Raw genomic sequence first — 14,554 nt, 5'->3', positions numbered from 1 at the left:
AATTGCAAATCCAGCACTATTGGATTATCAAACAAAAATGTGTACATGTTGAGTATTTTTAAGGTCTTGTTAATAAATATATAATTACTTGGCCATTGCATGCTTTGCTATTGAAAAGGAACAGTTTCACAATGTCACTTTGCTGAGAAGCATTTAAAGTTTTGGCAATAGTTGAAATGATATTAACATTTTAATCAAACAATAGGAAACAAAAGGAAACCATGAAAGGTAATGATGCAAATCTCCTGTAACATTAATCCTCGTGTTCAGCAAACTTAAAATGTAAGTAACAACTTGATTTACTATATTCAAGTTAATAAAATTTTATCACAGTGCAATCAACACTAGACTCTTCAGTGACACCTACTGACACTATATAACAATGTGTGTGGAATATTTACAGCTGATCATAATCACCTGGATTTTAGAGCATTTTAAATGAAAATTCTACATTTTCAAATATTACATGATCTCAATTCCAAAGAAGTGGATATTCTTGAAGAGAATAAACAAAAGCTCAGTAACTAGACAAGGGATACTTAAACCAAAAAAAATGCCAAAAAACGTTTTAGATCAAAGACTCTTCCTCAGAACTAGGAAAGAGAGAGACAAAGTGTGCTTTTAAATTGGAGAGAGATTACAGAGAGATGGATACGCAAAGGGAATCTCCCTGGTAAATTGAGTAATGGGTTGTACAGATATACAAACTGGGCTGATTACTGGAAAGAGGTCAGAGATTGAATATGAAAGCTATGAAAAGAGGGAAGCTTAAAAAATGAGATCACAAAGTAACAAGAATTGCAAAGTGATGATGAGCATTGGGGAGCATGCCTTATGAGAATAGGTTGAGTGAACTTGACCTTTTCTCCTTGGAGCGACGGAGGATGAGAGGTGACCTGATAGAGGTGTACAAGATAACAAGAGGCATTGATCGTGTGGATAGTCAGAGACTTTTCCCCAGAGCTGAAATGGCTAACACGAGAGGGCACAGTTCTAAGATGCTTGGAAGCAGGTACAGAGGAGATGTCAGGCGTAAGTATTTTTATGCAGAGAGTGGTGAGTGCGTGAAATGGGCTGCCGGCAACGATGGTGGAGGTGGATATGATAGGGTCTTTTAAGAGACTCCTGGACAGGTACCTGGAGCTTAAAAAATAGAGGGCTATGGGTAAAGCCTACGTAGTTCTAAGGTAGGGACATATTTGGGACAGCTTTGTGGGCCAAAGGGTCTGTATTGTGCTGTAAGTTTTCTGTGTTTCTATGTCAACTTTCTTGGTTGTTCACTCTGGGCTAATGGAGAGGAAAACTGAACCAATGTTACAGATGAACTGGTCAGTCTGATCCAGGGAAAGAGAATAATTTGAAGGTCTAGAATTCAGTGCTGAATCCCAAAGGATGCAATGTGCCCCAGCAGAACACGCTTATGTTGGGTTACAGACAGATAAGTCAAAAGTGGGATGGAGAATTACTGTAAGCAAAAGCTAAAGAACAGAAAATGTAAAATAAGAAATATTGGTGCTGAGCATGGTGAACAGTATGTTGTTCAGTAGACAGAGATGGAAGAAGTGTCTAACATTACATGGTAAGAAGAATGAGGACAGTATTTGAATGTTTACGTTGATCTGCAGAATGTATCTTAAGTAAAGTTGGTAAGGCCATTTATACAGAGATTATGGCATTTGTTTTTTTTAGAGCTGTAGGTAAAATACATGGGCACTAAAAATTATATTGAATTTTCATTATTAAACTGAGCTCATTGGGAAAACCAAATATATTACCAAGTAGTTGTAATGTAGACTCCTAGAACACTACAGCTCAGAAAAAGGGCCTCTGGCCCTATGCCGAACTATTATTCTGTCTAGTCCCATTGACTTGCACTTGGACCGTAGCCCTCCATACTCCTCCCATATATAGCTTATCCAAATGTCTTGTAAATGTTGAGATCAAACCCACATCTACCACTTCCACTAGCAGCTCTTTCCACACACTCGCAGCCCTCTGAGTTTTGCCCACAAAGAAAAGCAGGAAGTTATTTCAAAATGTCAGAGACTGGCATGTTTGTTCTTTTCTCGTTGCCATTATGTGCCCTTCCCCCACCACCTTAGAGGGAATTGACATTTTTCTAAATGTTGTACAACAAAGAAGTTCTTCCTGTATCCTGTAATGAGCGCTCAGAAGCAATTCCTTCACATTTTCTGTTTTACAGTGACAGTAATTGATGTCCCTCAAAAGATGTCTGTTTTGCATTGGCTTCTGTCACCTGTTTTTGCACCATGAACAAATTTGATACAAACTCAGGCTCTAACTTGATGGATATATTTACTTTACCACCAGAGGACTTCAGTAATGATAGTCTAAGAAAAGCAAATTTACCTCCATTTTTTATTTTCATATATTAAGACTAGTTACAATATCCAACAGAGTGAAAATTGTACGTTCATAATTTGCATAGTTCATTACAGTCTTTTGTGCCTATGTACAAATGCTAGAACTTCAGGTCTCAATGTACTTACTCAAGTTGCAAACCTTCAGGAACTACTTTGCTTTCCAATTCATCTTTCGAATGGATTTGCCTAAGCAATCAAATTAGTGTGTCACTGCAGCCCATTTACTACACCAAAGAAAATCAAAGAGGAAGGCTCAGGGTAGAGTGCTCTTCTGCTGTCCATGTTGTATTAGTCTTGTAAATTATTTGTTTGCTCATTACTCATCTTTGCTGTGATGTGTCAAGCAAGGTCTCTGGCCAAAAGAATAGGCAACAAAACTATTTTATGGATTTTAAAAGATGTGGAACTTTAGTGCATTTTTTTTTCTTATGGATGAGTTCACGGTTTAATTCTGCCACGGCTTTCTACTTCCCAAAATTAAGATTTTTTTAAGCAAAGTTTGTCATTGTGGATATGCTGGTTATGAATTTATGCTCGGAATTCTGTTTATTATTCGATAAAATTTGGCAAACACAGTACGAATATTCTCGGTAACACATGCAAAATACTGGAGCAACTCAGAAGGCCGGATAGTATTTATGGAAGAGTGTAAACAGTCGGATGTTTCGGGCCGAGACATGATTATTCTTGAACTGTTTTTGTCCTTCAGTTGCATCATCTGTTTCAGCTCCTGTAAGCAGAAGGTGTAAAGTGTAACTGAGGTTTATAATTCAAGAATAGATTGAATGAACTCATTTTAATTGGACTGATTAATAACAGTATTTAGTGATCTTTGTGTGACAATATGAGCAGCAGTCCACAGAGGGGGATGATAGTGATCCTGAGTTACATTATGAATAGACTACCTAGTCTTTTTCCACATTATTGTGGGTACTCAACTACCTTTCAGTCTCTGGTTTTAAAAAAAGGGATGTATTTGAATCATTCCACAATCTCATCAGGCACAATTGTTTTTCTATAATTACTGGAATCCATCAAGACTGCTCTGTTGTCATGAGAAAATAACTAAATACACTACTCGATGAACTCAGCAAGTCAAGCAATATCCTGAATTCTCACAATTTATTTTATTACTCTAGATTCTGTCATATGCAGTCTCCTGTGTCTACAAAGTAATAAAATATCTGCAGAAATACGAAACAAAGTCACTTTGCCTGTCTTGATGAAGGATCTCAGCCCTAACCATCGACTGTATTCCCCTCAGTGCTGCCCAACTTGCTGAGTTCCTCCAGTACTTTGTGTGATTTTGAAAGTACCTGCATTTTTTTGGGATTAACCCCTTCATGGAGATTGTTCACTATAGATTCTGGGGTATTTACTTGTAAATTTCAGTAAATTATTAGAGTAATTTTTGGAATTTCCTGATTGTACTTTGTGCTACTTCACAGACCACGAAGAATCTAGTTTCAGTTCTTCACTTAATTACCTGTGATCTGAGCTGGGTCTGAATGGGGAAGTGAGAGAGTAGTCAAGTTGCAAACCTAGTCACCCTCTGTAAAAGTTCACCATTTTGGATACAGAACTACAATTGACAGTGTTGCTTTGATCATGTTTGCCACTTGGTACATGATAATTCAATTCAGTCAATGGTTTCAGGAAGGAAGAATATGCATATGACACAACAATGCACAAGGACAATGCACAGTAAAGTAGCAGTCCCATGCCACAAGTGCAATACTCAGCAGACGCATGAGTATGAGTCAGTAGCCGTGGATTGCAGCAGCACTTCAACAAGTTTTCCAGCATAGCTTCCCTTGAAGTTTGCCTTACTTGTTCAATGCAGCGCAAGGAAAGACTGTTTAGATATGCTCATCACATCTATCAGCACTTATAATCAACACACTCTGCAGGTGGGAATTTTACAAAAGAAGATGAAAACATGCAAAATAAAAACAGTAGAAGGAAATAATGGGGGAGGGGGAAATCCACTTTATGGGTTGATGAATATAATTTTAAACATTTTGGATATGTTTTAACAATATAATATTGATTTTATTTTAGGATTTGTACAAGGAGCAGAAAATTCAGAAGTGGCCACATCCCAAAAGGAAACTACAGATACTTCAAGAACCATTGTAGCTGAAACTCCCACAGTGGAGGAACTCCGAAGACGGAGACAAGTATACTTTGAAAGGTTAGCAAACCATAAACTTGTACTGCTGCAGCATTCAGTATGAGAAAGTAATTCTTAGACACCTCTTCATATTTACCTATTGAAGAGGACCCCTCTCTGGACCATCAGTCTCCAACTGTCTCCAACACCATTGCCATCAAGAGACGGAAGAAGGGGCTGTTGGCTCACAAATAGAGAAAGCTTGGAGACAAGAGGGAGGATAGGCAGGTGACAGAGAAGGAACGCGCTCAGACTGATGGATTGAGATATGTATTTTAGTGCAAGAAGCATCATGAACAAAGCGGATGAGCTTAGAGCGTGGATAGTACTTGGAGCTATGATACTGTGGCTATTACAGAGACTTGGATGACTCAGGGGCAGGAATGGTTACTTAGAGTGCCAGGCTTTAGATGTTTCAGAAAGGACAGGGAGGCAAATGAGGTGGTGGCATGGCACTGCTGATCAGAGATAGTGTCACAGCTGCAGAAAAGGAGGAAGGCATAGAGGAATTATCAACGGAGTCTCTGTGGGTGGAAGTTGGGAAGAGGAAGGGGTCAATAACTCTACTGGGTGATTTTTATAGACCACCCAATAGAAACAAGGACCTCGAGGAGCAGATAGGGAGACAGATTCTGGAAAGGTATAATAATAACAGGGTTGTCGTGGTGGGAGATTTTAATTTCCCAAATATTGATTGACACCTCCGTAGAGCAAGGGGTTTAGATGGGGTGGAGTTGTTAGGTATGTTCAGGAAGGTTTCCTGGCACAATATGTATATATGCCTACAAGAGGAGAGGCTTGACATTGGGAAATGAACCTGGTCAGGTGTCAGATCTCTTAGTGGAAGAGCATTTTGGAGATATGTGATCATAATTCTATCTCCTTTACCATAGCATTGGAGAGGTTTAAGAACAGACAAGTTAAGAAAGCATTTAATTGGAGAAAGGGAAAATATGAAGCTTTCAGGCAGGAACTCAGAAGCGTACATTGGGAACATGTTCTCAGGGTAATGTACAGCAGAAATGTGGCAAATGTTCAGGGGATATTTGCATGGCATTCTGCATAGGTACGTTCCAATGAAACAGAGAAAGGATGGTAGGGTATAGGAACCGTGGTGTTCAAAGGCTGTTGAAAATCTAGTCAAGAAGAAACAGAAAGCTTATGAAAGGTTCAAAAAACTAGATAATGATAGAGATCTAGAAGATTATAACGCTAGCAGGAAGGAGCTGAAGAATGAGATTAAGAAAGCCTCAAGGCATTCAACAAGTATGTGCAGAGCAAGAAGATAAGATGTGAGAGGATAGGACCAATCAAGTGTGACAGTGGAAAAGTATGTATGGAACTGGAGGTGTTTTAAGAGGCTCTTGAATAGGTACATGGAGCATAGAAAAATAGAAGGCTATGGGCCTAGATTTAGAATTACCTAGAGTTAAGGTAATTTCTAAATAAGGACATGTTCAGCACAGCATTGTGGACTGTAGGGCCCGTATTGTGCTATAGGTTTTCTAAGTTTCTTTGACTCTGGAGAACTCCCATCCACTATCATTAAACTCATAGTTCCCTTACCCCACACTGCTCGCTTCTGCTCCTACCCAAGATCCACAAACCGGTCTGTTCAGAGGGGCCTCTTGTCTGTTCCACTGAACTCATGTCTTCAGACCATGAGTCTCTAAATGCCCATAGATCCTATCTCTAAGATCTTTTCCAACAGCTTTCCCACCTGGACTATCCCTACTACCTTTTTTGAACAAGGGGACAACGTTCGCCTCCCTCCAATCCTCTGGTACCATTCCCGTGGATAACGAGGACATAAAGATCCTAGCCAGAGGCTCAGCAGTCTCTTCCCTCGCCTTGTGAAGCAGCCTGGGGAATATTCCATCAGGCCTCGGGGACTTATCCATCCTAATGTATTTTAACAACTCCAACATGCTCCAGAACGTCATCCTCACTCATGTTGTCCTCATCGTCATCTAGTTTCCTCTCATTGGTGAATACCGAAAAAAAAAGTATTCATTGAGGACCTTGCTCACTTCCACAGCCTCCAGGCACATCTTCCCTCTTTTATCTCTAATTGGTCCTACCTTCACTCCTGTCATCCTTTTGTTCTTCACATAATTGAAGAATGCCTTGGGGTTTTCCTTTACCCTACTCGCCAAGGCCTTCTCATGCCCCCTTCTTGCTCTCCTCAGCTCCTTCTTAAACTACTTTCTTGTTACCCTATATTCCTCAATAGACCCATCTGATCCTTGCTTCCTAAACCTCATGTATGCTGCCTTCTTCCACCTGACTAGATTTTCCACCTCACTTGTCACCCATGGTTCCTTCACCTTACCATTCTTTATCTTTCTCACCAGGACAAATTTATCCCTAACATCCTGCAAGAGATCCTTTTACAACAACCACATGTCCATAGTACATTACCCTGCAAACACATCATCCCAATTCACACCCGCAAGTTCTAGCCTTATAGCCTCATAATTTGCCCTTCCCCAATTAAAAATTTTCCTGTCCTCTCTGATTCCGTCCTTTTCCATGATAATGCTAAAGGCCAGGGAGCGGTGGTCACTGTCCCCCAGCTGCTCACCCACTGAGATATCTGTGACCTGACCCAGTTTGTTACCTAATATTAGATCTAGTATGGCATTCCCCCTAGTCGGCCTGTCAACATACTGTGACAGGAATCCGTCCTGGACACACTTAACAAACTCTGCCCCATCCAAACCCTTGGAACTAATCAGGTGCCAATCAATATTAGGGAAGTTAAAGTCACCCATGATAACAACCCTGTTATTTTTGCACCTTTCCAAAATCTACCTCCCAATCTGCTCTTCGGTATCTCTACTGCTACCATGGGGCCAGCCACTGAGGTCAGACTAACTGGCCTATAGTTTCCTTTCTTCTGCCTCTCTCCCCTCTTAAAGAGTGGAATGATATTTGCAATTTTCAAATCTTTTGGAACCATTCCAGAATCTAGTGATTCTTGATAGATCTAATGCCTCCACAATCTCTTCAGCCACCTCTTTCAGAACACTGGGGTGTACACCATCTGGTCTAGGTGACTTTTCTACCTTCAGACCTTTCAGTTTCCCAAGATCCTACTCTCTAATTATGGTTACTTAACACACTTCATGACTTCTGACACCTGGAACTTCCACCATACCAGTGTCTTTCACAGTGAAGACTGATGCAAAGTACTTGTCAATTCAGCTGCCACTTCCTTGACCCCCCTTACAACCTTTCCACCATCGTTTTTCAGCGGCCCAATATCCAGGCTTGCCTTTCTTTCACACTTTATACATCTGAGGAAACTTGGTACCCTCGTTAATATTATATGCTAGCTTATGTTCATATTCCATTTTTACTTTCATAATTACTTTTTAGTTGCCTTCTGTTAGTTTTTAAAAGCTTCACAATTCTCTAACTAACCACTAATTTTTGATTTATTATATACCCTTGCTTTGTCTTTTATGTTGGCTTTGACTTCTCTTGTTAGCCATGAATGTGTCATCTTTCCTTTTGGATACTTCTTCTTTGGGATGTATATATTGTGTGCCTTCCAAATTGCTTCCAGAAATTCCTGCCATTGCTGCTCTGCCATCATCCCTGCCAGTGTTCTTTTCCAATCAATTCTGGCCAACTCCTCTCTCAAGCTTCTGTAGTTCCTTTTACTCCACTGTAATGCTGATACAACTGACTTTAGCTTCTCCTATTCAAATTTTAGGGGTGAATTTGATCATATGGATCCCTAAGCTCTCTAATCAATTCCAGTTCATTGCATAGCACTCAATCCAGAATAGCTGATCCCTTAGTGGGCTCAACCATGAGCTGCTCACAAAAGCCATCTTGAAGTTCCTACTCCTGGGATTCAGCTCCAACCTGATTTTCCCAATCTACCTGCATATTGAAATCCCCCATGACCATTGTAACATTGCCCTCTTGGGATGCATTTTCTATCTCTTGTTGTAATTTGTTGGCCACATTCTGTCTACTGTTTAGGAGTCTGTATACAACTCCCATCAGGGTGTTTCTAACCTTGCAGTTCCTTAGCTCTATCCACAATGTTTCAATACCTTCTGACCCTGTCACCTCTTTCTGATAATTTGACTTCATTCTTTACCAACAGAGCAATGCTGCTTCTGTCTTCCTGCCTGTCCTTTTGATACAATCTGTATCCTTGTACATTAAGTTCTCAGCTATAATCTTCTGTCAGTGACGCCTACAACAACATACCTGCCAGTCTGCAACTGTGCTGCGAGTTCATCTATCTTATTCCGTAAGCTGAAGCATTCAGATATAACATTTTCAGTCCTGTATTCACCCTTTTCAATTTTGTCCACCTTTTACATTGCAAATCATCATTTTTGCCCTATCAAAGCCTCTTCTCACTACACATTGCCTCTGTTTGTAAACCAGCTACCTCATCTTCAGCACTATTATCCACCTTTCCTACGATACTTCTAGCATTGAAATATATGTAGCTCAGGACACTAATCGCACCATGCTCAACCTTTTGATTCCTAACTCTGTCTGAGGTCTTACTAACCTCTCCACTAACTGTTCTGGCACTCTGCTTCCCATCCTTCTGCAACTCTAGTTTAAACCCCACCACGCAGCATTAACAAACCTTCCCACTAGGATCCTCCTTCAGTTCAGGTGCAAACCGTTCCTTCTGTACACATCCCACCTTCCCTGGAAGACAGCCCAGTGATTCAAAAATCTTATGTCCTCCCTCCTACACCAACTCCTTAGCCAAACTATATAATCTTCCAAGTTCTGGCCTCACTACCACATTGCATGGGTAGCAACCCTGAGATCACAACCCTGGAGGTTCTGTTCTTTGACTTAGCAACTCCCTGAACTCCCTATGCACAACCTTGGCCATTGCTGCGCTTGCCCCTGCCTTCCTTTTATTTACTGTTGCTAATCAATCTCAAATTGCGATTGGTCAGTCGCTGGACAAAGCTCTTTTTCTCTATAGTGACCTGCTGCTGCCTTTTGTACTCAGCAGTGGACCTGATTGACATCCCCTCCTCTCAAAACTCCCAATGTCTTGGATTGGCTGCTGGTCAAAACTCTTGCCCCATCGTTGAAATGCTCCGACAACCTTTCAATGGCTTACTTTCAATGACTCTTCATCTCATGTTCTCGATATTTATTGCAATGCATTTATATTTGCATTTGCACTGATCGTTGTCTTCTGCACTCTGGTTAAACACCCTTGTTGGGCAGTCTTTCATTCATTATGTTATGGTTACTATTCTATAGATTTGTTGAGTTTGTCCACAAGAACATGAATCTCAGGCTTGTAAATGGTGACATATATGTACTTTAAAAATAAAATGAACTTTGAGCTTTGACTGGCTTGGATTGACCACGGGCCTGTTTGAGTAAGTTTAGATTGTGTAAACAGAAAATGAGAAAGCAGTGTTTCCAGAACCCTGATCACATGAAAATTCTCTATCTAGGCCGTGTTTGCATGACCATAATATAAAAGTTATTATAAAATAAATAAAACCATTCACATTTTGGAGTTCATTGTTTACACTCATGACTTCATGCATATTAAAATAATAATATTGTTCCCGATAATATATCGCCACAAACGAAATTAGTGACATTTAGGTATAACAAGTAAAATTACAATGTAATTACTGTTGGTTTGATTTTGCATATCTGTTGTTTCTACCAGGAAAGAATTACAGCTGGAAAATTCAGATCATCCAGCAAAACAGAGTTGTGGTGCACGAGAAGCCAATTCAGGTCCGTTTCCCAGTCTGATCGTGTTAATCTTATTGAATAAACAGTACTACGTCTAAAATGTGTATGTTTCCTTATGTGCTGCCCAACCATAACTATGTGTTTTGTGCTGATCGTAATCCTTTCTAATAACATCCTGTGCACAAGCACTAAATCAGCAGAGCTTTAGTTTTATTTCCTGTTCAGGGTGGGATGATTGTTTAAGTGATTCCTATCTCAAAGAATCTTCCATTCTTCATATTGCAGTGGTAGATTGTATAAAATCTGATCTGACAGACAGGGAAAAAAATTACTTTTTTTTTGTAGAAATCTAATCCAATGTGTGTATTAAAGGGAATGAATTGCTTGTGGCCAGATTACTGAGACTCCTACTTCCTTACTTCTAAAGACATAGAAGGAAGCTATTCAGCCCATTCAGCTAATGCTAGTTCCCATCAGTTAGGGCTCCCTCTCCTTATTTTTCCTTGCCCCTGCCACAACCTCTCTCCCACATACCCATCAACTGCCCTCTGATTTTATTTTGATATTTGCCTACACAAAGCGGTAACTTAACGATAACCAAAGCAACACACACAAATGCTGGAGGAACTCGGCAGGCCTGGCAGCATCTATGGAAGAGAGTAAACAGTCGACGTTTTGGGCCGAGATCCTTCATCAGGGACCTGTCTTGGCCCGAAATGTCAACTTTTACTCTGTTCCATAGATGCTACCCGGCCTGCCGAGTTCATCCAGCATTTTGTGTGTGTTGCTTTGGATTTCCCGCATCTGCAGATTTTCTCATGTTTGTGACTTAAGATAACCAGTTCCCTGCCAGCTCATCACAGGGAGATGAGTTGTTAAAGAGATAGCTTTGGTGTTCAATCCAAGGCTATCTAATGGGATGAAAATATAAATACTCTCAATTAAAAGCAGTACAGTGTACAGAGTTGGTGTCAGTCATAGTTTTAAGGAGAGGACTGCAAATATTGCCAATTATATTAACAATACAGAACCTGAAAAGAGTATTATTTTCTTGTGGGTTTACTTCCATCAATGAATTAAGACATGTAGAACCAACAAGTTCTTCTATCTTTCTTATCTATAGCTAACGTGACTGGAGGAGAATTGCCTCAAGCAAATGTGTTGAAACCTCTGGAAACTGCTGCCAATAATAATTCAAAAGGGGAAGGAAGTTAATTTGAGAACAAACACATTAGCAACAACTGTCTGATCTGCGTGAATTGTACTCTTCTTGTACATCAGCCACATAGAAAAATATGCAGATATTTTCGGAGACAACAAAGATAATGTTCACTTGATGCTAATGCATTTTTTGTGGTTGTTGAATGGGATCATTTGCTGTACAGAACTACAAGTTTTTGGTCTTCAATTGTAGCACCTTATCTGCTGAAAAACCTTCTTTATGCACATCCTAGTTACGTAAATTGCAGGGGAAGCGTGAAAATATTTTGCACCCATTGATAAACATTTGTCTTTTGGAGAAAAAGGTAACTGGTCAACCAGTTCATGGTTCAATTGTGCAACTGGATCTTGGAAGACAAAAATTGAAAATGTTAAGTTCTTTGCTTTTTAAAATTATTATACATGTTTTATACCTTTTGCCTGGTACATTTCTAAAAATCAAGATCATATAATTTTGGAGGTGTCAAGAAATATATGCAGAAAATGCTGGTGGTTTGAGGTTTTATCAATATTGAAAGCTTTTTGGATTGTTTATATTTGGGTATTGATCTTGTGCTGGCTTTTAATTGCCTTTTAGTTGCTCTAAAACAAATCACCTTTATGTTTACTGTGTTGTACTGAATTATGCAGTTTCTATTTATATGCTTGAATGTGTTTTGTCCTTTTAACTTTAACGGACAAGTCTGGGAACATAGGAGAATGTGGAATTACAGCAAGTAAGACAAACTGTAGTGGAATAATTTAATCTGATGCCCATTTGGACTTCTGTTTAAATAGTGCAGCTTCCTATCAGGTTTTAGACATCTGAATAGATGTGCCACTGCTTATTTCTGGCATTGCTCTGTTTTCCTATGATTGGAAAAATATGAACTCAGATTTGTTATCCATTGAAATGTCATGGTACTTATATCACAATATTACATACAAGGATCATGTGTTTGTCAATGTGGACCAATATAACATATTATAACTAGTTGCAAATTGATCTTTGCAAATGAAAGTGGTTATTTTCTCCATAGTCTGCAAAATGCTGTAGCTTAGTAGTTGACTACTAGGTCCAAAGATAAGAGAATAAACATTGCTCAAGGAGGTTTTTAAATTATGTTCAATAAAACAGCTAACCAGGAATACTTGATCATGTAAATTCCTGGATTAGCATAAATTAATTCATTTATTAATCATAGGTTGTACCTTCAGCCTGATGTACACTTGACTACAAACTAAACTACTCTTAAAGCTTGTGTGGCAGCTAAAATGAGCAATGAATATTGCTTAGTTTTGATGCCTATGTTCTAGGAATAATTCTGGTTAACTTATAAAATAACTTTTGTTGAAACTAACAACATCACTTTAAAAAGTGCAAAGTATTTGTTACTTGCCCTCATTGCTCTATCTTAGTCCAAAAATTTGAACTTGATAGAGTAAGGTTTATTAGGCACTGTCAGTCACTTGTCACCATTGTGTCAGTAACATTCCTCTCTGTTCCTGGACTAAAAAGTATTGTAAAGTGGTTATTGTGACATAGCAGTGGTTGGCATCTGGATGACAGTATGAAAGAGTGGAATTATGAAATAGTAACTGACTCCTATTATTTAAATAGAAAGCAAGAGCATTTGGTAATGGATAGAAAAAGTGATTTTGTTTTCCTGTCATCCCATTGCCACCGTTCATCATGCATCAGGAGGATTTGTTTGTATGAATCCCATCCTCGCCTTAAATAAGATCAATTTACTCCTTGACGTCCAGGAATACAGCAAGAATATTTAATGCCTTTCAGCATATCAAGCCTTGTGTTAAAACATTGATTTCTAAAATGAAAAAAGAATGCCACGGATCTTATTTTAAAATCCAGCCACTGCTCAATAGCTTATTCGAAGAGACTTCCACAGCTCCACCTCAAATTTTAAGAAGGTTCTCTCTCAACTAACTTATAACGTCTGCTTATAATCTATTAAATCTTACCTCAACTATCTTAAACCTGAATGTGAGAAATACAGAAGGGTCAGTTTCAATTGTTTGGAAACAGTTACTGTACCCCTGTTGGGTGGAGAATGGTATAACAATTGTCCCTCCTTATACTTGTAGTATCCAAATACGCTTTCTACATCTGATTACTGGCTTGACCTTCCATGCTATTAATTGGCATTGATGTAGGAATGGCCAGTTGACAGCATCTAGGCTCATGTGAAGAGTAATCTCTTGTGCAATGAAGCAAGATGATCAGTGTCTGAGAACCTTATCAGTTATAGTCAGTGTTTTTGAGAGAGGCTTGAATGGGAAGTGAGATACAGAACTTGCTAGTATTTTGGTTTCACTATGGTTTTAACAGATTCCTTAGAATTATTAGCATTACCTGAAACTACTATAATTTCAATATTATTCTCTTTCTACATGTTTTTTTAATTGAAATGAGTATGAAAACAGTTGCAGTGCCTCTGTTAATTATGTGTACTGAAGTTTGGACTTCAATTTCTCCAAGTTCGAGGAGTTAACTGTAGAATCAAATTTCTATTTCAATGCAGGCTTTTTTTAAAGGTTAAGGCAAAATGGTAAAGAATGTTAAATGAATTAATATCTTGCTGCCTTGTTTTATTTTGGCAAAGAGACAGATGACAAAATATGGTTATCTGTGCTTTGCAAAGCTTTTTTGTTCCATGTGCACACTGGAGATGAAGATTTGTTGGTCTCTAAATAGTACTCATATGGCTGTGTATCAAATAAAACTACATTTTGGTTTTGGAATTATGTGTCTGTCTTGATATTATGTCGTCAGTTCCTGAATGAGTCATGTTCAGTCAACACAGGGGCCGTGTTGACGTAATGAACTGATAAGCAGAATGGGTATACGTTCATGTTTTAAATGTGAAATTCTGTCTTAAAGATAACAGGGTGTCTGTACATCCACTGTCTGCCATTTGGTGACAATTTCCAGTACAGCTGTAAACACAACAGATTTTTCAAAAATATTTTGTCAGACCAATGATAGTTTACGTACCATAGTCTGTGTTGTGCAGAATGAAAATACTCCTCTGGTCCTCTCTCAGTCCTTACCCTACCC

The 14,554-nt window shown here is 39.0% G+C and overlaps 1 protein-coding gene across 1 annotated transcript in view; it reads left to right on the top strand.

The window, feature by feature from the left end:
- atxn3 (ataxin 3) overlaps nt 1-13,457 on the top strand; it is an 80,615-nt gene extending 67,158 nt beyond the window's left edge. The window contains exons 9-11 of the mRNA XM_059960122.1: nt 4,446-4,578; nt 10,247-10,317; nt 11,399-13,457. Of these exons, the coding sequence (XP_059816105.1) occupies nt 4,446-4,578; nt 10,247-10,317; nt 11,399-11,490 (296 nt within the window). The 3' untranslated portion in view covers nt 11,491-13,457. The remainder of the gene's footprint in view (nt 1-4,445; nt 4,579-10,246; nt 10,318-11,398) is intronic.
- The last annotated feature ends 1,097 nt before the right edge of the window (nt 13,458-14,554 follow it).

The sequence above is a fragment of the Hypanus sabinus genome, chromosome 2 (genome assembly GCF_030144855.1).
Source record: "Hypanus sabinus isolate sHypSab1 chromosome 2, sHypSab1.hap1, whole genome shotgun sequence".
In the NCBI taxonomy this organism is placed as follows: Eukaryota; Metazoa; Chordata; class Chondrichthyes; order Myliobatiformes; family Dasyatidae; genus Hypanus; species Hypanus sabinus.
Note: the sequence above shows the minus strand (reverse complement) of the source record. Positions and strands in the feature narration are given on the sequence as shown.